The 25,567-nt window shown below is 36.5% G+C and overlaps 1 protein-coding gene across 4 annotated transcripts in view; it reads right to left on the bottom strand.

The window, feature by feature from the left end:
• Nucleotides 1-25,567, bottom strand: part of RAPGEF4 (Rap guanine nucleotide exchange factor 4) — a 139,296-nt gene that overhangs the window by 99,546 nt on the left and 14,183 nt on the right. For 3 of the 4 annotated variants that reach the window (XM_057363657.1, XM_057363658.1, XM_057363660.1), the window contains exon 4: nt 21,931-22,077. In XM_057363657.1, coding sequence (XP_057219640.1) covers nt 21,931-22,077 — 147 coding nt within the window. Of the gene's footprint in view, nt 1-17,486; nt 17,744-21,930; nt 22,078-25,567 lie in introns of those variants that run through there. The other variant, XM_057363662.1, reaches the window with a different exon arrangement.

Below are 25,567 nucleotides of genomic sequence, written 5' to 3'. Positions count from 1 at the left end.
CTCTCCTTTTTATTTTCCCATGCATTATTTAAACATGCTGCTCTGAATTCTACAGTTAGGGTATTCCTGGGTAGTTACAGTCAACAACGTCTTTATAGCTGGAGACAGCAGGAAATGTGTGCTATCCAGGATAGTGTCACACATTTGTTTGCTGTATAGCAGTCTCAATTTAAATATGATAATCTAATTTAATAAAAATGAACTGAAATCAGATTTACTGCAAAAACTTTTAAAATTTAATTTTCAGACTAGCAATCAATGTTTATTCAGTTTTCAGCTTATCCCTGCCTTTCCTTTTTGCAGTTGCTTAAGTGACATTAAATTAAACAATTGTGCATATTTTAATAAATGTAGGAAAATTACCATTCACACTAAATTCATGAATAAAAAGGTCCAGAGAAATCAGTCTCTATCAGCCTGTTTCTTATCAGAAAAAAATTACGAAAGCAAAAATTCTCACAGTAGAAATAATTTTAATTTTTTTTTCCTGGCATTCTGTCTTTCAAATCATTTTGAAACATAAGATGACAGAAATTACAAAGGGAGATCTCACTATCTTCTCACTCAAAACCTTACTCAATTCCTGAAATATTACTTACAGGATTAAATATTAAAACATCTTCAAAGAGAGGACTATGTTGAGACACACAGCAATAAGCCCATTACTATTCACAGACACAAACAGTATCCAAGTATTATCTGCTTAGTATTACACTCCATTACATTTCCCTTAAATCTATGCAAAATAAAAAACATATTCTTGTAAACAAGAATTGCAACAGAAGGAAACAACAAAAAAGAAATCTTAAACTTACATTGATGTGTTAATGTAGGTCGTGCACAGCAAGTAGCCCTAAGGATACATTTTAGGTTTTTTATCCATGCTCCGTTCTTGTTGCTGATGTGACCACTTAGGCACATGGTCAAGTTGCAATCAGCTTCTCTCTCAGTGATGTATGAGAGCTGTGCTGATTTATCTCGTCYTTCTGCAGCAGATTAGCACTAATGTTTATGCTTCTGTATCCTACCTTTCTTCAGTGTAGACTCTGCATTATCATTGGCAATCTGAATTAAAGAGCCAGTGAAYGTAGCACAATTTTTTTTTCTTTCTGAAATCACTGCGAGTCAGGTAGTCTCACACAAACAGAATCTTTCATCCACTGAGACTCTTTTTTAACACTTTTGGCAAGAACAGTAGTCAGAGATACAGAAGAATGGTTCCAGTAAGTCTGCTATAGTCTTCTGGTGATTTGTTCTGTTAAAGGAATATTCTCCTATGCAGATGGCCCTAGGCAAGAGACAGCTGTAATGCAGAAACATTTCAGCCAAAATCAGGGTATTTTCACTTTGTAACACAAAGGTATTGTGTTACACACAGTGAAACTCTAGTTTATCCCAAAGAAGTGAGCAATGTGAAATCATTTAATGCGAACAGGGTTTATTAAAAAAAAAAAAAAAAAAAAATAAAATCAATTAAAGGAAAAAGGTTTAATTAAAAAAAAAAAAAAAAAAAGCATGGTAAGTATCTTCTACTTTAAAAGTACTTAACATATAAACGGATTAGGTTAAAAATTATTTCAGGGCCTTACAGTGTATGCATTCATTCCTAATTCTTCCTTTTTGCCTGAGGATTGACATATTTTACACTATAGGATTGTCGTATTGGAAGTATTACAAAGAACCTGACTAAATCTTTTTGTTACTATTTTCATTTTTCAGTAAACATCTAGTATTTTAGCAGTGAAATACTATTGTTAATTCATGATCTTTTCAATGCAAGACACCATAAGACACAGCTGTTTATATTTTCATTAGGACTTTGAAAAGTATTTAGGAAAAAATGGATGTCTTAGACCATCAGGTCTTAAAAATGTGAACATTCTGACAAGTTTGCTCACTGTCAAAATGACTCAAATCACTGCTGTTCCTAGATAATCTTTCTGGTCACTACAGTTTTTCTCTGTTTTTAAGAACCAAATGCCATACCTGAATATTAAACAAGATATATGTGCTGCTTAAACATTAGCAATATTTGAACAGCAGAAAAAATTTAGCTACTCAGAGACCTATTTTGTGTCCATTATCAGCGTTCATACAGGGTCTTACCCTACCAGGAAAGAATGAAATTGAATTAACTTACTACTATAAAAAAAATACTACAACAAAGGATTATTTTTGCTCTCATGTGAAAAAGTTATCTGGTAACATCCATTTCAAAGTGCTTTCTGGATTATACATATACTTATTTTTACACCTACCACAGGGACACACAGCCTTGGTGACAGAATGTGCCAAAGACCTAAGCACGATCATTAGCAAAGATTTTGTACAAAGGCAGTTTTAGATCTAGRTGTGGGACTGCATGAGACTACTTCAAGCCTCCCCAGCTTTCCTCCTCTTTTTGGGTGCTGTTGGTAAGGAATGAAATGTATGACTGAAGAAGGGCATCCAGAGAAAGTGACAATCTCCTGGGGAAATGTACATGAAAGGAGAGTTTCAGAGAATCCCCAATACTGAGCTGACAGCGTGTGGCCAAATGGAAACCCTGAGGAGCTGATGCTTCACCCACATGCCCTTCCAGCCTGTTGAGAGCCATTAGTAGATGCTTCGTAAGCATCTCTTGGGTTTGAATTTGTGAGAGGTGCCTATTACCAGACATTTGAAGAACTGAAGGTCTCTATTTCAAGAAAGATGGAGGTGGGTGCTGAGCTTCCATCTGACTTTGAATACTCCTCAGGCTCACCCAATGGGCTGCAATTCTACATTCAGTTGTTTCCCTGGGGAATGAGATTGAAATCYCAGCTGTCATGTCAGGACATTATCCTAAAGAAACAGCTCTATTCCACTAGCATTTCTCCCGTCAGGAGTTTCTCCCCTTCTGTGGAGAAAGATGCAATACCAAAACAGAAAGATTCACTACATCACAGGGGACAGATGATGCTGACCTTCCCGACAGGGTTCCACCAACAAAAAGGAGTGTGACATGGATGTTGCAAACCAAAGTGGAAAGTGTTGGCAGCTCTGAAGGCAGTATCAGTTTGCAAGGACACTTTTTTCACCAAGAACTGAAACAAAATTTGGATTCCATGGTTTCATGTATGTCTTTGCTGTACTAGGAAAAAGGTATTTARTCAAAAATCTGAAATCTTCAAATCTCCTGTAGAAAGAGCATTGCAGTTGCTACTGCAGATACACATAGAATCACTCTTTAAGAAAATCAACTCCACTACCATTTATATCTACCCCAAACTCCCATCAGATGTTTGTTTGGAACCTCATCGCTCCAATGGTTAGAAAGAAACTTACATAGYCAAACACTCAAGCTGCATTAGTACCACCTGCTCCTGAGCAGCACCACKCTTTGACAGTTTACATCCCCTGAATGGTGCTCTTGTGTACTCACAGCTTTCACATCAACACACTGACCAAGACTTGCTCCTTTAGTCTCATCATATGAAACAGACAGTCCACCTCCCTCACCACTGTAGTCCTTCTCTTCACCTACCCCTGTTTGAATTCATCTCTTCCAAACCTTGGAGAGCAGAACCATATATACCATGTTCCACTTGGACTGAACAAAGTTTGTTTTAGTAGACCAACAAAAACATGTAAATCTCCTAGTACCTTATCTTTACCAGCTAAAAACTACATGTTTATCTCCAATGAATTCTAACATGTATCAAATGGGATGTGTTAATATGTATTTTCTCTGCTATWCTATTTGAGGGCATGAAGTCAGGAATTAACACCAATCAGCACTGACTTATGTCAAGCAAAAATATGAGTATAGTATCACTGATGGCCCACTTGCCTAACTCCCAATTTTCTACTGAAACAAGATGTTGGTCTGATAACAAATTTTCCTCTCCTCTCAAAAAAGTTGTTTCCATGTTCAGCAAGAAGATAGACTAGCAATTGTATCACTGTTTTCCACTAAAGAGCATCATCTGTCCTTTCTAAGGCCCAGTGGTTTCCTTAAGTGTTACACACAAGCTATGCAAACAACACACTAATACTCTGAACATGCAAATGGCTTACATGTATTTCTACAGGAAATTACTCAAGGCAATTGAGAGTGTAAAGGCAAACAAATTATCATCTATAATTGAAAACATGCAAGTAACTTTTAATTAAACATGACTCCTCTACTGAAAAAGAACACATTAAAACCCTACTAAAAGGGAAGATAGCTAATGAGGAGGGGAAAGCGGGAGGGGAAGGAATGAGCAAATCACTGCCTTGTGAGGAGAGTGTTGTTCATGGAAAAAAAATTAACAAAGAAGACTCTGAAATGTATTTCTAACTTATTATTGATTCAAAGCCCACATTAATTTCAAGCAAAAACATTCATGCAGGTAACAAATGCAGGTTCTCACAACCACAGATGAGATACCAGAATGCTTATTACACCAGTAACTGATTTGTTTAAAATGTCAAATATTAGATTGAGACAGGCAGAAAGAATTTTGAAGTTAAAATGATAATATTATTGAACAATAATATAGAGACATCTAAAACCCAGTAAAAACTATACATAGAAAACCCCCAAGCCARCCCCTAAAATTTTTAAGCCACAGTTGGGGCCCATCACAGAAAGGGCACCTAGYTGCTTGTGCTGAGGTCCCAAGAAAGCCTAATAAAGACAAATCTCTTCAGTTGAGCACTTTTGTTCAASTAAGTGTTGCTTATGATTCATCTAGACATTAAAGGCTTGTTCAACCATTCAACAATCAGAACATTTGAAAAAAACAAATSTATCTTCTTACTTTCCAAATGGAAAAAGCAAGAGGGTAAAAATAAATGTCTTGATCAAAATTGCAGTTAAAACTTAAGACTTTCATGAGACAGGTTTCTATGACTTGCCTGTTTGCAGCTAGAAATCACAATAGCTGCATAGCACAGTTGGTACATCTTTAGGCTTTCCACAGGGAAGAACACAGGGATTTATTGGTAGTCCATCTAATCACCAACAACCCATTCCCCAACCCATTTCTATGCCTGATATGGCATAGAAAAAAGGAAGGAATGTACAGGTTTCCAAAGGCCAACTCAGAGCTTGCCCTACATTTTAACCTCCATCAGCAAATTATCCTAGGGATAATAGTATTTCTGCCAGCAAAAGTTCTTTTGCAACTATTCCTTATACAAGTCCTTCATTAGGCTAACTCTACCACACAAAACCCCCATTTTCTCAACACTATGACATTTTCCCCACAGCCTGGCCAGCAAAATTTTTAGTACAGAGTATGGTTTTAGTGAGTAGAAAATACTGGTTGGGGGAAAATAAATCAGTGGGAACACTTTAAATCAGTGGGAACACTTTAACCCCAAGTGTACAGTCTACATCTCAAGATTCTCTCTGCAAGAAATAAAGGGACCTTTTTTTTTCAAAATTAGAGTTGAGCTAGGATTTGAAATACAGACATGCCTAAAAATCAGGGTAGTCCAGCTGCAAACTGCAAAGGCCACAGTATGTAATATGTAAGCAACAAGGATCAAAAACAAAACCAGAGACTGTACGCTGTCTCATGGGTGAGACATGGCTACAGAATCCATTTGCCAAACAAAACTGTTCTAAGAACCACTGGAAAAAGCTGAATACACAGAAAGCACAAGGCTGTATCTTATCCTTCTGAAGAGCTTACGCTTCTGAATGTTTTTCCTTAGAACAGTGCTACAGATACTCACTTTTCTCAAAGTGGGCATCTCTGTTTGCTTGCATTTTAGTGTCAGTGTTGTGAAATGTCCCTTTCCCACTTCAAATCAGATTCTAAGTTAAAGACAAAATGAAGGGTGCCTGTTATAAACTGTCTCATCGCACGGCAATATAGTATGTGTTTTATTCCTTACTTTCCTTTAAAGAAWCTCTGGTATGCTGAATCTATCATTAAATGTATATTTAATAACCAAGAGAGATAAAATTAGCTTTACAGACTTCAAACCCAGCTGAACTAGCTTCCTCATTTGATAATGGTGTGTCTGCCCAATGGACAGATATGGACTCACAAAAAGATGTTTAGCTTCACCAAGTCCATGTGTAAAGGCCACTGTAAGACATGTTAGACCTCACTTAWAAAACCATTAGAGGTCAAAATCCAACTTGGGTTAAGAGAACAGGGAAAAATTATTTTAGCAAATGAAGATGACAGATATCCTACACTGCATACAATGAACATGGGATAGGTTTCTTATCTAGAGGTCAATGCAGTGAGTYGGTATAGTAATTTTCTTCACCTGCAAGTAAGTTTGGAATAAGTAAATCTAGACATGACAGGTACACCACTTCTTTCAATAGGGATTCTTTTCACATTTTTCTTTGTTTTTAACAAGACTGGATTTAACTCATGATACTTAGTGCATTTTTTTACTTTTTTATGCAGAAAAGCTTCTGTAAGTTTCAGGTTCCTACCACCACCCTCTAATCTCAACCAGTAAGATTTGCATAAGGCACCTTCCTCAAAATATTGTGCTGCAAAAGGTAAAATGACAATCATGCACTAGTAAGTCAAGACTGCAAAAAGGAGATGGACCTGGCACTAAAAYGTTATTTTAAAATGAGCTATGCTTGTTGAACATTGCTGCATTTCGGAGATCAGACACTGTGAGAACATAACTRACAGTCAGGAGGGCCAACAAGAATCAGGTTTGTTGAGTGGACACAGAAACAGGAGTTATTTGCTTCAGCCGTGTCTCAGGGAGAAGCATAAGATTAATGGTCAAACTTTTGATGAGCAATTTTATTCTGAAGACAAAATGAAGTTGCTTAGCATACTTTCAGTTCAATATTTACAGAAATTCTGCACAGAAGGAGACAGGAAATAATTTCTACTGATCATTGAAATCAAATGGGCATGCTTTGACTCTTGCAGCTTCTGTAGAACAAAGCGTATAGTTATTTATTTCTGCTTCATCTTCTGAACTCRATTAACTGCTACTAAACAGCCAGCCAATTTTTGATTGGAAAACAAGGTGTGACAGAAAAAAGGTGAAATTGGAGTTGAGTTTGGGATCACTCCWTTCCCTTCATAGTTTTTATTTATTTAATGATGTACACGTTGATATAAGAGAAATGCAGCAGAACAGTGATCATGCAAAGAGGTCACCGTGAGGAAGTGCCAATAATCTTAATTTTCATTAATTTAAATGTTAGCAAATGTGTCAAAGAATAACAGAATGCAGGTTGCACAAGTTTGTGCTGCATGAATTCTGCCCTGGGACAACTAGGAATAATTCAGAAGAGGAAGGAAAAGAGATAAGAGAGAAAAATAACTGAAATTATATATTCTTGCCAATACTTTATTTTCTAATACACTTTTCCTTCTTTCATTTGAGAGTGAGTTTTCCCAACTGATTCTGTAAATTTTTACAATACCAGAACTGCAGTAACTTTCCATTCTTTTCCATCCAATGTACATGTCTTTATTTAATTATATGCCACGAACCACCTTAGCTCAGACCAGAYTGTATCTAGCAGCATGTAATAAGGTTCCTTAAAATTAACAATAACCTAAAAATGCTTGGAAGCTATTCTTCAAGAGGGAAGCAGTAAATATCACTATATTTAGATCACACATCCCTCACTTGTACTTAACAAAATCAAATCTGTAAAGCAGCAAAATTGATTTAACCAAAGTTGGAAGCTTTAAATATGGACATTTGGGTTGCTGTTCGCTTTTTTTCCTTTAATCACTGAAGTAGAAGAAGAAAGAAATGCACTAGCTATCACATCTTTGGATATCACTAAAATATTTAATAGTCATAGCTCATCTTAACCAAAAATGCCTTGGGTAGAAGCACTGTCATGAAAATTAACGATTAGCCAAATGACTGCAAACAAAAGATAATGAAACATGGCAACACATAAAAAGGTGGCATCTAAAAGAAGTGCTAAAGGGCTGTGTTCAGGTTTTCTTTATTTTTTAATTCACAATCTCAAAGGGAGAATAAACAACTTGGTAACACGAAAATACAGAGAAGATAAAATAATGGACAAAAAATAAATGTAGTATGTAAGTCTTTAGGGAATTAGCAATGCTGAGGGAAAGATGCATTTGGAAAAATTCAATGGAGACATCATTTGCATAGAGCTAGTGACTGAGGAGGGTCTAGGGAACAATTAATCCTGAACACACTTGGAGTAYGCAGTATGCCTTCCCCTGTCATCCTTTCTACCTCTGCATAGGTACCTACGTAAGCTTAACTAGTGACAGCTTTTCCTAATACAAAGGCAAAATGCTCTTTTCTCAACAATTATCAAATTCTAGCATGATATTTACTAACAGTAAATATCAGATTAGGTATGTTCCAGATACACATGAAAGACAGGGTCATGAAATTTTGTGTTCCAGAGAGCTTAAACAAAGACGCATGATGGCATTTCAGGTCATGTGATTTTTAATTTTTTTTTTTTTAATTATGACAAAACATAGACATGACCAAACAGGGATAGATAAAAATATTGAGAACAGAGAGAAATCATCCAAGGGACATGAAAGGAGTATACAAAACAAATGAAGAAAGAATTCTGAAAACAAATTCTGGAGSGGAAATCATTATAAACTTGTTAGTAGCATGTAATGCTCTTGGTTGTGGAAAGTTTCTCTAAAAGCAGCACCCATTCACAAGCCATTTGGCATGGGAACTTGAAATGTGCAAAGACAAAACTCTGCAGAGAATACAATACAAACGGATAGCTCTTCAGTGGAGAGATGGAGAGAGTGCATGGAATCAGAGAAATGGAAATAAGGATCTCATTAAATAAAGACATCATTTTAGTTCCAAAAGAAGGGACAGAATTAGTCCTACCCTTGAAAACTGATGGGGAAGAAGTATGAGAAGCTTTTATTTATGCAGTACACTATACTGTAACATGACATTTTTACAATACATAAACAGTTTGAAGATTTTTCTAGAGTCTTTTCCAAAACTTCAGGTATTGGCCATAGCAAGACACAGAAGACAGAGTACATGGAACATTCTGCCACCGGTACAGCAAATTCTACTGTCCATTATTGCAATGACATCAGAGTAATTGGACTGGTTTCACTTAAAACAAGAGTAAACACAACTTACTGGAACTCTACCATCCTGTTTTAAGTTTCCAAATATTTAATCCATGTTGCTGTTCTCTCATCATGCAGAGAATCTAAGCAAGTAAGAATATACCTTCACCCCATTTTTCTTATGCAGGCATCTGTGAGCAATACCTAATGTAAATAGACAAGCACTGCTGTGGCAGTAAAATGACAAGACAGAGAACCTATTGAAGAAGACAGCACATTCATGACCAGTAATGCAGCACAGTTTGAAAATAAAAGTAGTAATATTAAGAGATTGTCTTTCTCTAGTATAAAAACTTCAATATATGTTTCTATTTATTTTCATCATGGTGATCAGGCCGATTCTGAAGATAGTCACAGGAGATTCTCTTCTAGCAAACTCTATTCACAATAAACAAGCCATTCAAAAATGTTAATTTAAAAAAACCACAAAGAGTTGTTTTTTCCTTCTGTATTCTTCAGCATACTGGAATAACAATTTTTATTTATATATGTGGCAACAGCACTATCAGATAATGAAGATATGCACAGGTAAACAGAAATAAGAGTTTTAGCAGTAAAGGAAAAATCAACAGAAATGTTAATTGGTGAAGACAGAAGGAATATGGTAAAGCTTTGCTTTAGCTGGGGACAAGAAAGAATAAATAGTCAATCACAGCCCAATATCTATTTCTTTCTAGACATTTGATATTGTATTTACATATATATACTACCACAGAGGGTGAGCTTTGCCATTGTTCCATCCCAGGGAGCAGGCARATATAAAGTACTTCTCCATCTCCCTGCAGCAGCTACTTGCAACAAAACAGGTATCACAGGTTGTYTTTTGTGGGTTGCTCCCACATTAAAAACCAGAAACTTCATACTAGTAATATTAATTATTTTGTTCAATAAGGCAAAATTATAACGCAGGGTCTGCTTCAGGATCTCACAACCATTTATTAATTTAACTCATTAAAAATTGACTCAATTCTTACCCAAAGGCTTGGTCCAATTAATGGATACCAGGAAAGAAAATTCACCTAGCATTTTGTAATGACATTCAGATTAACAGTATGGATGCCCATGTAAAATCAATAACTTAAGAGGATGCCCATGTAAAATCAATACCTTAGAGAATTCCTGTGGTAGCAAAATAGGTATTCCTACCATTGCTAGTGCTTGAAGTATTTTTAGTACTTCCTTTACCTCACATTTTCACATAATTTTAGTGTGCAAAATTGACAACAATTCACTCAAGTATCAATACTTACAGGTTGATTGATAGCATACATCAATCACTGAAGCTGAATACCAAGTAATTCTTCAGAAAGTTTTAAAAGCAGAAAAATTCACATTCTCCTGTTAAAACAGGAAAAGTCTGTCTCTTAGAAAAAAATTACACCAAGTACTTTTTGTATATGAGGTCAGATGGAGGCAACACCCCCTATTAGGCAACTCCATATAGCAGATGAATGTACGTACACCAGACAGAAACAACCTGCCAAAAATTAAGAGTTTTGATGTAAACATCTGTTGCAATCTCAAAGCATATAAACTTTCCACCATACCACAGCAACAGCACAATTAAATGCCCCAGCTATTACATACTCAGATTGAAGTGCAGCTCTTCCTTGATAACACATTATGTAAAATGGGTACAGTAATMAACTCTGTTACTGCATCAGTGTATTCGGACATATCTGCTTAATTGTCTACACTTTTACCACATTTCACTTCTTTAGCTCTGCAGATCAAATGTGCTAAGAAWTACTAGGTGATGACATAATTCTCACCACCTTCAACAGCACAAGAATTATTTTCTGACTRTTTCATGATTGCTGGTTATCCAGTGAGATCTAAATGTCACAGATAAACCAAAGGAGAAACACCCAATAAACTCTTAACCAGAGAACAACAAAGCTTCCATTAAATGCTAGCAGGAACAAAAGTGACAAATGTAGAAAGAAAAACCGTATTAATAAATCTCTGAAAGAGACAGATACCAGAAAACTGAGAAATKATGGCAGAAAGAAAAAAGGCATTTGAAAAATGTTTCATGTTTCTATAGAGGATCCAGACTTGAAGGGTATTGGCAGAAAGGAAGAAAAGAGAAAATAAGTCTGTACTGAGCTTTTAATCTTTCCTTAATTGTACTGAGAGTCTCCAGCCTTATCCCCAGAGAGAATTAAGCATAAAAGACTAAGTTACTCAAACAAGTTCCTTTGTAACAAGTCCTTTCAGAAAAGCATGACTTCTTTGAAGGACTCAGTTTCTCAAAGACTAGGTCACATAAAAATCATTTTGTAAGACATATTTTTATTATGCTAAAACAAAACTTTTATTGGGCCTGATTCCACTAACCCACACTCAAGAATATGTGGATAAGGTTCTGTGGGAATTAACAGAATAGTCTGTTTGTCTGTTTTGGTTAATACTTCAAGAAAATGGTTTGCACTGTTAGTCAGAAATTATATTTTTCAAAGGTCAAGAGAGTGGTAAAATGCAAAATTAAATAGAAATTTCTCAGGAAACTGTCAGTGGCTAAAATGTGAGCAAGTTGAACTATAACAGTGAGTATTAAATACACGATAGCAAGGTTTCATTTTAAATGCTGATTATTTGTCACCCTCAAATGTTATATAAGTCTGGCTTAGAGCTATGTAGAGCATCTAGAAAGAAAAGACTATTTTATCAATGTAATTTAAAATTACAGAAGTAAAATTTAGTCAGAAGGTATATAGCATGTAAACTTGCATTGGTGAATTTCAGCCTTCTTTTAATTTCTTCACTTGGGATTTAACTGAGAAAGTATTTTAAGCAGAGTTCAGAGGAAATACACACTGATGGTCTTATCTATCAGGGATAAAGGAAAAAAAATGAGCCTTAAGCACTACACCAGACTAATGGTTCAAATCCACATATTCTGCTAAACCACTGATTTCAACAACAGCCTGTACCAGAAATAGTAGATGAAAACACAAATTCTGTGAACATCCAATTCATTACATAGTTTAAAAATACATGGGACACATGCCTTAAAAGGCCACACCTTATGTGTTGTTCTTGAATATCTGCAGCATAAACAACCATTCACCAAAAAAAAAAAAAAAATATCTATAAGCAGACTTGCTTTCATAAATCCCCTTGAGACGGAAACATTTCTGAAGGCCTGCAGGCCCTTTCACATTGCTGGTGTACAGRTTTCTAGGAATTTTGTAGCTCACTGAACTAATGGAATTTGTGCAAGACCCTCTAACCCTGAGAACTGTAACCACTGGAGTTCTACTGCTCAGATTGAAACAAGGATTGCTTCAAGAGCAAGCACATGGACTGTTTGGGGTTTTTAAATCTCTTTCTTTTCTTGATATCTGGGACTAGCCATAATCAGCACAGGTGACAGGCTGAGCCCTGTAATTCTTATTCTCTGCCAGAGGAAGATATTCCATATTTAGGTCTTAGTTTTCTATATCTTCCTTTTTTAAGTGTACTTCTGGGATGCCAAGAGTTCATAAGGCTTTGATATGATTTTCCTCAATACAAGTATTGCACTGACCATTTTGTTAAGCACCCCTGAACTACTTAGCCACAAAACCATTTGAGTGATTCCAGCCTCTTGCTCCCAGATTTTATCAGCTATGTCAGTGGGTAGAAACTGTTACAGAAGGGACAAGGCTAAAGAGAATTGAAACCTGCTGCCACCAGCCTGCACTGGGTATGTACAAGGAGAAAGGAGCAATTAGTTATTACCCAGGTTGAAATCTCACAATATTCATTGATTTCAACTTGCTAGTGTTTCACCATGGATGAAAGCAGGGAAAAACCAGGCTAAGTGAAAGAGCAAAAAATGGACCCTGATTATGACCAGGAAAAGATAGAAATGCACTAAGGCAAGCAAGGGGCACTCATTTTTTGAACCCATTTATTAATCCATATGCCTAAACAATTCATAACATCTGACGTTTAGCCTGTTTTAGTTGTGAGTTGCTGAATGCTCGTTCAAGGGAGTGCTTACTTAAAAATGGAAGAATTTACATTCCACTAAATAGGACTCGTAGGTGTCATTTTTTTGCTACATGAAAGTGAACATTTTTACAATATTTTTACAAAATATTTTATAAACTACACCAGACTGTGGGAATTAAAAGTAATAATACATATTATGATACAACAGCCTTGCTTTCAGTTTATGTTAATCTGTTTAAGATCTTCCACAGCCACACATCTCATTGTCAAAGATCTCTAAATTTTTTTAATGCTGGCAGGTTTAAGCTAATGGATTTTAAAAACGTCAATATTAAAACACATCCATTGATCCAAGAAATGGTATCATATAATTTGCCTCAGCTATTATATAGCAGAAGCAGAAAGCACCCATTGAAATGCAGAATGCAAGCACACACTCTATAGCAATGCCTTGGAGGAACACACCACCATATCAATTGTTGTATAGCAACAAAAACCTCAAGCTTCTAAGGGCTTACTATTTTTCTCAATAACCCGGAGACACACAATAATAATAGACTAACCTCTTGAGTAAGGAAGAAATAGTACAACTCATCTGAAAAGAAACAAAGGACTGGGATGATAACACCAACCAGAAGATCAGAAAGCGCYGATTTCCGAAACAACCCATTCACATACGGCCCCACAGTTAAGAATGGTCTGTATCAAATCCGGAYGGGTAAGCAAAGCCCTATGCAGTTGATCACTTTGGTATCCACTTTAAGGCAGGAAAGGACAATGACAACCACAAAAACAGCTAGATCCAGGCCATCTGACACAGAAGTTTGACAAGACAAATCTAAATTAATACAGTAGTATATACACACACAATACATATCAGATAGATAGCAGATTATATACACACGCATCTGAAAAAAACTTAATTAGGCTTTTTCTCTCCGTGATAGAAGAAAATGAGACACATATTTGATAGTAAAAAGTATCTGGGAAAAAAGTCAGAATTTATAAGCTTCAAATGTTATGATTCTTCTGAAAGACATTCTTAATAAAAATGAACTAATGAAAGACCAGAAGTTTATTTCCTGAAATAATAGTCATAAGCTCCCAGTTGTGTTTTGCAATATATGTTTTTGCCATTTAGCATATCATACTCAGAGATACCACATTCAATAATACGATCTGCTGAGGATGAAAAGCATTTCTTTGCTAATAAAAATGCTGGTTATAGAAAGTGCAAGTTTGGCAGTAAAGCTTCCAAGAAAAATTGCAGCCTGAAAAACATCTGCAGACTTTAAGTATATACATTTCAGTTTGTCAGATGTTCTTCTGTAATTCAAATATTTCAAGAATTAATCAAAATACTTCATTTTCTTGGAAATCAGATGAATTCCTATTTTTCAATTTTACCCCTAACCATGATAAAATATGAGAAAACCAATAAAGGCATTACCCAACAGGGAGATGCTTTCTGGATGTTTCTGTTCTTTTTTACCCAAGAAGCAACCTCAAATAACTCAAGCTTTCTGCAATATTATTGAAGACCTTTTGAAGTGCTAAAGAACATATAAACACTTACACGGACTGTAAATAGGAATTAGAATATATTTTTGCCCATTGTCTAATATAAGAAGATTCAACAGGAGCTTCAAGCTGATGGTCATTATCACAGTGATACAGAATTGCACCTAAGAGAAATGGTAGGATGGTTTAAGAGAAATCACATCTACACAGTCCTATTCCACCACAGTCCTATTCCACCTATGTACACTGATGAGTGACGGAGTCACAAAATGTTGCTTTCGAAAAGGATTCAGAATAAATCAGGAGACTGAGATGCAAATTGACTGCAGGGATGACACACAGAACATGCGCCAGGAAAGTCTGTCGCAGAGACATGAGGAAGGATCAGGCCTTTCCAATCAGCTTGTTATTTTTCAGTATTCTCAGTTGTTTAAGGGGGTCTGAAGCACCAGTGACTGTCACCTTAAACCAAAGATAACCACAAAGAAAAGGACACTCAGGGTATATGGATCTTCTGCAAGAACTCMGCCTCATTGACAATACTGAATATCATCATAATGGCACAGTAAATTTTCTGAAACAGAGCAGACAATTACTGATTATGAATTTTTCAGTCACGCCATTATTTAGCAAGGAATTTATCATAGCAAGACTCTTCCAAAACACTTGCACACTTCCATCAGTACATATGCCAAGAGAAAAGCTGCAACACTGAAGAGAAAAATCTTCTTCCTAGATAAGCTTCTTCACTGCCAGTGAGCAGGAAGTTTACCTTAGGAGACACACTGTCATAAACAGTGTTCACAAAATCTGAATCTATTCTTAAAATATGAATTGGTTAACATAACCAAATGAAAGCAGCAGTCACCATGTTGCTACGCTGACAAACATGGCTTTTTCTGCTGTTTGTTTGGCTACTGAGGGTTAAATGCTGTTTCATGCTCATTTAAATCTGCTCTACCAAACAGAGCATCACTCATTATAATTAGAAATGTCTGACAAAGCAAAATAAAAGGAAGAAAAACTAAAAGCATACTATGAAGATGATCAAAACCAATGTAACAGCAGCACTAAAGGCCTGAATCTGCTCCCATTTACCTCCATGTGTATTAAATCAGTTGTGTTGTATTTACTTGAAATACGTTCAATTCATACCGGAAATACTGGGAGCACTATCTGGCACTTTTTCTTGSTAAAATAACATTTCTGGAATCTTTCCCTGCTACTCACTTGCATGCTTACCCAGTATTAACACAGAAGGTATGAAGGTGGGATGCTAGCTATTCTCAGAGCTATGCTCACATCTAGCCAGTTCTGTGTTTACTGTCATATTCTAAAACTGGGCATGAGGATTTTTTTATATTCCTACTCCTCCCATGTGCTCCTATAAGAAAAAAATCTTGCCTATCATCACTTCATTTTTCAATGTCTCTCACACTAGCTCTGGCTTTGCATACAAATTTGAATTGGTTATCAGCTGAAGATTTGCACACAGCATAAGGCAACATATTCCACACACTTGAGTCTTTCCACGCCTCCCTTTTCTGTTGTATTCTGCATCCACTAGAATGGAATAATTCTTATTCTGACAAGATGGCTATTTGGGAGGTTGGTGAACATAGTATTCCAGCTACGCTGAAAATGCAGGCTACCACAATTTGATCACTTTTACATTTCTCAGATAAAATCCCATTAGAGAGATGAATCATCAAGGAATCGTTTGAGCAGTCAATGAAGAAAGTAACATGAAGTGGGTAAAGACAGCCAAGAGTTCCATGACCACCTTTTTATACTTTTGTGGGTCTCCAAGCACTTCACTATTTTAAATCACAAGACCACTCATCCTGCAAAGCTAAATATTCTGGATTTTATTAACTATAGTTTTATACCTCTACTATGTTTGCCTATGGGAAATCAGTAAATCAGAGCAGAGACTTCTGTAATTGATTACTGGGTAATAAACGTGCAGAGTGGTACACCATAAATCAAGCTGATAGTTTAGGGGCTGGACATGAATCTGATTTTTTCTTTGATTTCCCCCTCTCAATATTTCATTTCTCATATCAAATTTAATCTCCTACTCAAATGAACTGGAAAGAATTTCTGGTATGGAATACTCATTGGTGAAAAGGTGTATTAGAAAGTACCGACATTTACATGAGATTCCTAATACTTCTCAAACAAGTTAAAGTGTTCAGGAGTCTACTGGAGAAGAAAGCAAGAACATTCTCAAGTAACAATGCAACATATATTTTGCAACAGCCTCAGGCAAGGAAAAGGCTGCCTGTCTGAAACGCTGCCTATTGCATTAGACTGCAAAACACCACATGAGATACAGTAATGTCCTTTGATAAACAATGTACTTCCAATATGACCAAATGGATAAAAACAAATTAAAATCCTTCCATGTTTATTTTCATTAATGTTTTTCACAGCGCCTTTGTAATGCCTACTGCCCTAATCCCAGAACATAAAAATARGATCATATTATATGTTGATATGAGAGATGTGATTAGATACACCTAAAAGCAACACACTGATATCCCATTCAAATACACAGAGAGCTGTGGTCCAATCCTAATGAACTTAAGCCTTATTCAGAAATCCCACTGAGCAGTGATACAGCACACCCTATCATACATGTACTTCCTACACAGAATTTCAACAAAACTGTGTGTAAAACTGGTGTGTAAAACTTCTTCTATTCTGACAGATCTGGTTTTAAACTAGCTCATTAAAACCTAGTGCTCAGAAAACAAAGACAGTAAGAAAGCTGCTTCTTCTAAAGCTATCATGACAGAGCAGTTCAGTCTGCTGAGGGCTAMTGAATTAACATCTGATAGGCAAAAGCGGGAAGCAAGTTATACCACAGTTTATCAGTTTACAAGATGTGTAAGTGCTGCTGAATATGAAAAAATTTTAAAAAAATTTAAAATTTAAAAAACAAAAATTCATTCTGACCTTACAGGGGCCAGGTSTCCCTCTCTCCAGAGTTACTGCATACCGAAGTAATAGCTGTTCTTCATTTACTCAAGTGTTTCTCAAGGCATGTTCAGTGACTTCTAACACAATCTTATTCCACACAAAAGGAAATTGGCTGTTTGTGTGTTATCCAAGGAAGGCTGAGTAATACACTGTGGTAGGAAAGACCTCTAAAAATAAATCACCTCTCAGCAGATTCACTCCCTTCCTGTCTGGGTTTGAATTAGTTCACAACTGCATAAAAAGACAAAGCTTGAAAATGAACTAAGGAGAACTTCTGCAATGATCACACTGCTCAAATGCATTCATTTCACTCCTACTCTGTTTAAAAGAACCCAGTTATTAGGGGTGGAGCAAGCGAGTGACCCAACAGGATGTGCATAACCAGAGCTCCTCATGCGTAGCCTTCTGCTTTCATGTTTATTTTTGGATGTATTTTCCTTTGTGCTTTGAAATAGTTTTGGKTTTTTTTTTGGGCAAGGTAACTARCACCACAATCACACTTACACATGCTAAAGAAAGAAAGCAAGCTCTAATCAACACAACTAATACTTTTTTCCTGCAGATTCACAGAATCCCTTGGAAGTCTATGGTGTTACAACAGTAATGGGTAACGTTTTTTCGTTTGCTAGTGCTCCTCGGACACCAAAGCCAGGGACAATTGGTGCACAAAGGAACATCATCAGTGATTCCCACAACCTCCTTGTTCTTCATCAAGAACACTGTTCAGCTGTGTGACAATCTAATGTGAGATTTCAGCATCTGTAATCTGCTGTAACAGCATTGATAGACAACAAGACTCCAAGGATGAGTATGCAGAGAAGACCAACAGATGTCCCCCAACAGCATTCTACTTCAACAGACACAGCCACCAGAGAAAAGACTGGCCCATTTTAACTGGTAATTGTTGTTATCAGGACAGTATCATTTGTTTTGACCAGCTTTCTCTGATTGATAGCAATTAAGGTCATARAAAATCTTTCTGCACTTAAAGGGCTGATTGAATATGGGGCTGCATGCATTACAGAAGGCATCTTACTGTATTTTTAATAAAAAACATCCTCTCTTTTCCTTGAAGGGTAKTTAAATTTATAAAACTGACAGACTAATACCAATAAAAAAGGAAAGAAGTCAGTTTAGTAGTAGCTATCTCTTCCTTTCTAGTAGTAGCTATCTGTTTAGTTCATAGACCCAACGACAACAGTACTCATAGAAATTTATACCTTAGCTATACATTGTGCATTTCATACATCAATAAAACACATCTGATCTGGGAATCATTCCTCTGTTACAATTGCTTCCTACAACAAAGCAGCTAATACAGGGTAAGTTACTTCACAATTTAAACAAACYCAGAAAGTCTGCAAATTCACAATATGAAGTTTTAGAGATTCTGAAAATTATTTTTAAACTTAGAAATAATTACAATAGATAATCTTTCTCGTAAAATCTAGTTTCAGGATATATACTAAAAGTTTCATAAGTATAAATGGATAATTATTTGTCTTTCAAAGAACTGCATAAATTTGAGATATAAAAGTATTTGTTGCCAGTGTGAGCTTCATCAGCAGGTTTCAGTTTTAACAAATTTTTACTTTTAAGAAGGATTGTTCATAGCTTTCAGTCCTAGCATTTCAGATTAGTTGCACAGTAAATTAAAGTCAATACTGAATCGATTTCTGTTGGTTCATCTTTCAGAATTACATCCACAATCTAAAAACAAGCAAAATATTAAAAATTGCAGTATTGGATWTTCTTTGCTCTCTAGGCCAAAGATCTTTATTTGCTTAACAAAGTTTTGATCTTTCTTTCCCTCAAAACAAGGAAATAAAGTAAATTTTCCCAAAAATAAACTTCCCARGGAAAAACAAATGAAAAAAATGACACATAAAATGTACTTTTGTACTTCTGTTATTAATCATAAAAATCCTATATACATAACATCAGTAAACATTTTAAACATCTTCAGGTTGCTCTTGTACTACAGTATTACATTATTTTGAAAATATTCAACCATTTTTTTCTGGATAAACTACTTCTTTCATTAATTAAATTCTCATTACTGACATTGTTGCCTTTTCCCATTTTTCCATGATACCATATGGATTAAATRTCTGTAGTCAACTCTTGACTTTGTGAGGGTTTTCATTAAACATAATTAAAATCTGAATGGCACATACCACTAACAATTTCCCCATGTCACAGCAAAGATACATGAATCTTAGGATAAGGCAGAAAGAWCAAAGTAGTATCCAAAACAAAAAAATCTCCCTTTAGAAAAGTATTTACTTTTCTTCAGGTAGCCATAATATTAATAACAATATACCACTGGCGCTACTGCTAGTATATTTTGGGGAAGTTTTCTTAAATAATTTTCTGCCTATTTAAAACATTCTCTGTTTATCACCCAGTAAGCTACAGTTTATGCAGGCTCTGGGATTAGCAGGATACAAGGAAATAAAGATTAGCTTGAAAAAATGAATAACTTAACTCTATCTGGGACCAACCAGCAAAGCTGTACTTTATGGAACAATTTTCCACTCACTGAGAGCACACGGATAGCCTTCTTGAAAGAAAGCACACCAAAATATATCAAAAGTTCACAGAAAAATGGCACAAAAGAAAAACCATAAATCCCAACTGTGGTCAGCGACTGACACCTGCAGCATTTGTGACTTGTTCTACTGCACAAYTTCATAAAAGCTGCCACACACAAGACGTATGCTAAAGCTCCCTGTGATCACTCCCAGAACTTCTAACACACATGACCTTCCCCAAAAGCACCTATCATAAAAAAACTCAWCAAAATCAGCAAAAGTGCTAGAAATAAAACCGTATTCATGATTAAAGAGAAATGATGTTGACATTTTTGCTTTAAAACAACTTTAAGTATGCTTTAAAGTTCAAAATTTTTAAAAAGGGAACCTCCACACCCCAATAACCCATTGAGAGAACAACAATCTCTCAATGCTTAGCAGGAAGTTCATATACATGGAAGAAWTTGTGCTTATATTAATTAAAAGTGAATTTTTAAAAAAATATTACCAGAGAGACCTACAATTGGATTTGTTCCCCAAGTCACTGTCTTATAAAGCACTATCTACATTACTAAATTTCTGACTACTGGCAAGTGCTACATATGTTAAAACAGATRAGACCACTGGCATATTTAACCTTTTAATGCCAAGGCCTAAATCTACAATGCAGCTGCTGCAGAGAAAAAAAAATGTGAACCGCAAAAAAATATCGCCTTGTCAAATTCTTCAAATATGCTGCAAAGCTTCACTAGCACTTTATTTTAACTGCAGAATTTGCAAAAACTGGTACAAATCATGGCTATGCAATTCAAAGACTGGTATCTGATATTGTCAGGGCATTCAGTGGCAAGCACATTTCATTCATTCACACACAGTGGTCTTTCATGCCTTGGCCATGCTGCACCATTAACATGMTCAAGCAGACATATTTGTAAGCAGGTGATAGAAGTGCTGTTTCCTCCACCAATGTAAATAGTTGAAGATTTGATATTTTTTCTGAYACTGACTTTAGAAATGTTTTAGGACAATTATTTGGAGTAACACTGCTCTTTCTCAGGAAAAGAGTAGGCAAAAAAAMAATCCATCTGTCTGCAGCCAGGAGAGCAGCTGAACTAAAATATATAGTTAGTGTCCCTAGACCTGCAACTTTAGGACACTGTCACACTATCTAGCAGTCTACACAACACCTACACTTGTACAGTCACCATTTCAAACAAGCTGKCAGTACAAATTGGCAATAGTGTAGGCCAAGCCAACAGGATGTCTTCCAATTCCTACAACACTTTCCAAACCAAATRTAATGCTTGCAAAAATGCAGATTCAAGCTCAGTAACTTTCCGCAGCAACATGTTAATGAAGTCTTCTCTGCATGGATACCAAAGTACATAGATGACAGAATGAAGAACCTCAGCAGTATGTTCACCACAAAGGCAAGTTTTAAGGGAATTCACACATAAACAGTAAGCTAATTTTTAAGTGATCTTGATCCATCTGCAAATTCTAAACCCCTTACAGCTGGTGATGAGACAGAGTAAAGGAGAATAAATAAAAATTTCACAGTATAATAAGAATAGACGCTCCTCATAAATGCTGGCAAYAAAAGCAAGTTTAAGGCTAAGAAAGCAATCACCTGCAGTATACAAATAAATCCCAMCAGAAATTTCACCTAAGTTATTTCATTAGAAGAGGCCTACAAAAAAGAAATACAGGAGTATGTAATCATACATAATATGAAGCACTAAAAAGAAGCAAAGTTTCCTTTTTTCAGAACTAATTTTTAAAAATTGCATTTTGCTTGTGGTATAAATGTCTTCATATTACATTACAAGCTCTTTCAAGGTTAAGTCATTTTTTTCTACATTAACTGCAAATAAATCTGAACTTACCTCCCAAAGTGCTTTGAAGTCCTTCTGCTCAATTCGAAGGAGCTCACTATATTCCCTGGTAACAATGGTAGCATGGCGAGGAGTGTTATCCAGAATGGACTCTCCAAAAGCAGTTCCTATTCCCAGTGTGCATATTGTCACAGCATCCTTTGAATCACAAGAAAAGGATTAAAAAATTTGGGATGTTTTGAGAGTCTTTGAGTCATATTTTCTAGTAGCACTGCCTTAAAATTCTTCAGCAATCTGCTTAAAAATAAAATTAATTTAAGTGTCAACAACAAAAAAAAATCAATATGCTGATAAACAACACAGGAAGCTCTAATGGGGAAACAAGTGGGAGCCCTGTTTTCTATGACTATCAGTTGAATTAGACATTTCAGTCTACAAAGCTGAGAACACAAACGTAACTTTCACCTTAAGAAAAAATKATGATCTCTGTTCATCTATCTGTAAACACTGCTGTGATGATGAGATCTTTAGAAATCTCAGATGTGATGAGAAGGTAACTAGAATCAGAAATGCAATTTCAGAATATAAATTGCTGTCCYACATAGGTGACTCTCACAAGAAAGAAAATCCTGTTATATTTTCCCAGTAAACACAACTTTCAATTATAATATCCTCTTGTATTTGTAATGCATTTCTCTACTRTACAAGCAATGCACTTGTGCAGTTGAACCAGCTCTTGGCCCTTCCATTGAAAATGCCAGCAAATCTTTCAGCTGTTAASGGATGTTTGCTGATTAATTATCAGTCTGAATAAAAATGATTTTCGCATAAATCAGGGATTTCAAGAAAACTATTAAATTTCAAACAACCTGGAAAAGTTGTATCCATGTACAGAGCATTGAGAAGGGTCCCAAACAAGCAGCAAAGTCCACTTCAAAGGAGTTTATATGAGCACATGACATTCTAAATAATGTCTAAATGAATCTCCCTTGGCCAGGAACTCCTCTGTAGTAGTTCCAATAAAAATTATGAGCTATTGCAGACAAAAAATTAGACTACTAGCCATTAAACATCTTGCTTTATCAAGATCTTTAGATATTAGTTATATTTTCAGCTTACAAGTTGCTTTGTTCCTGATCATAGATTTGAAATCTGAACACTCACATATGTCTTTTTCTAAGACAGGCCTTAGCTGACTGTTTAGTAATTTTAGAAAAAYAGCAACAGCATTAAAAATTTAAAATCATACAAATGGTACTTAACAAAGGAAATCATACATGCACRAAGACAATTGTAGATAAACATATAAAAACACATGCTAATTCTACTTGATGCAACATAAGAAATACAGTTCAATTCTATAGYTCAATTCTGCAGGACTCATGCAAAGTCTACAAAAATCAAAGCAGAAACTTCTGTTATCCTTGTGGCTGGTAATCCAGKAGAGATGCATGAGCATATTTCAGCATCATTTTCTGGTTTCAGAATTGCATTGCTTTCCTTTCATGCATCTAATAAGTCATAATAGGCAAATGTTATTAAGATCAAGTTAGTAGCTTTATAATTGCAATACAGAGACAAAAGCCCATAATAGTCCAGTCCTCTGAACCATAGCAAATTGCTCTTACACAGATGTTACCATATAAAATTGTGTGCTCAAGAGAACAAAATCAATATCTCAGAGAAGATCTAGGAAAAAWTTATCAACTGTCAGAAATAAATTTTCAAGGAAGGAAAATAAGAACAGGATTTGTTTAAAAGAAAGAGTATTTGAGAATGAGCACCTAGGCACCTAAACAGAAGACTCTACAAACAGACTGTAATACAGATTATACACTGAAATCTGCCTTCCTAAGCTTACATTTCAGAGCTGAAACACGCCATGCAGGCTGCAATACTCCCAAGTGCACTCAAAGGAGCTAAAAAGAAAATGTATCGACTGCTCACACAAAATTTGRTCTCCAGATATCAACACACTGTTTCTCAGCTTAGTGCATTAGTTTAGCCAATCTCTGTGTCACAATGGGTACATCAGTTCTCATGCTCAAACTCAATAATTTAAAGCTAATTTAGGCATATTTAYACTACTAAGTACAGTACAAACCTATGTCACAACTTCACAGAAGTGAGCTCCAAAATACATAATTACATGCCAAATGCTGTATTGCAAGGACCACCCTGGTTAAATCCCTTTCCTTGATACCACTTCATCTTATCACGTACCTCCTTTGTCCGCAGTCTCAAAGAACTGTGAAATTCTTCCATTTCTTACATGGAACATCTGAACCACTTTCTTCACAGTCAGTAACTCCACTAACTTACTTGGCTTTTCATCCCCAGCCCTCTACATTTTCTTAAAGCTGACACTGCKGTACCATCCAAGCACTCATAGCTCCTCCTTTAAAGCTTTTCCAAAACAGAYTGTTTGTTAAGTCAATGTGCTATGTTCAGTTTGGTTTGTTTTTAAAAATTGACCTGCTAAAAAAAACTCCACCAAAATGTAGGCAAGATTAGCTGGCAGTAGGCCCCAGCACACACAATGATTCAGTTGGCAAAACACAGCAAAACTGCAGATGGAATTGCTATTTGGTCTTTGTATTTCTTCTCTTCATTTCTTCATACTTTATCAGACAAATCTTTGGGGTAAAAGGCTCTGAATCTAATTCAGCCAATCACAGTGTTGCAGAATCTGACAACGACGAAACACTGATGCTTTTGTCATAATGCATTTATTCCCAGCTTTCTTCTAAGATGTTGTCAACAWTCATGCTTAGACTTCAAAATATCTTCATCTTCAAAACAGAGCTCAAAAATGAAACATACACAAGGCAGTCAGCAGTGTTTTTAAGGCAACACCAAACCAGGAGGATCTCTAAGGGTATTCTGGGTTAAGGTTTCCTCTTTTTGCTTCCTTTCTTGGGGAATTTTTCTTTCCCATTTTGTTGCTGGGATACACTGATTGCCAAGTCATCCTTTTGATGGCTGGGAGATTGGGGAAGACAAAAGAACCTATGCTCCACCCAAAGAGTCTCCCTGGGCACTCCTCCTGCCTGGCAGTTTTTTTTTCCTCTCTTTTGAGAGAGGGAAGTTCTCTCTCCAAAGAGAGGAAAGCAGGAGTTTGGGGGCTCAAGGAGGGTGTGTGTGTCTGTGGGGTGGGGAGTAGCTTCACTTCCTGCCCTGCTTGGCTTGGGGCAGGACAGTGGACCTGCTGCTGCAGAACCCAGCATCTGCGGTTGTTGGTTCCTTTTTGCTGCACTGTGATCTTCTGCCTTCCCGTGCCTTGCCGGGGACCCGTGGGATTCCAGCTGCAGTGGTTGAGTTCTGCTGCATCCCGTCTACAGCCGCGGGATTCTGCTCATCTTTTTGCCCATCTGGCCGTTCTGAGGTTTCTTGCTATCCAGAGGAGCACCGAGATTGGTATTTCCCCTGTGAGTTTGTAGAGTAACTCCTCTCCATCCACCTCTGCCGTTCTGTGTCCACCATTGGCCACTGGGAGATCTGAACCAGCCGGGACCCGCCCCACAGCGCCCCCTGCAGCCCCCGGGGAATCATCGCACCCGCCCTGCCCGGCCGGGAGCCAACAGCGCCCCTGCCGGCTGGGACTGKAACTGCACCAACGGGGAGGGTGTGTCTGTGTGAGGCTGTCATTGGGTTTGTGGCTGGGTTGGYTGTTGCTATTGTTGTTGTT

Source organism: Malurus melanocephalus, unplaced genomic scaffold (genome assembly GCF_030028575.1).
Source record: "Malurus melanocephalus ecotype Western Australia unplaced genomic scaffold, MMel_1.1 scaffold_30, whole genome shotgun sequence".
Taxonomy (NCBI): domain Eukaryota; kingdom Metazoa; phylum Chordata; class Aves; order Passeriformes; family Maluridae; genus Malurus; species Malurus melanocephalus.
Note: the sequence above shows the minus strand (reverse complement) of the source record. Positions and strands in the feature narration are given on the sequence as shown.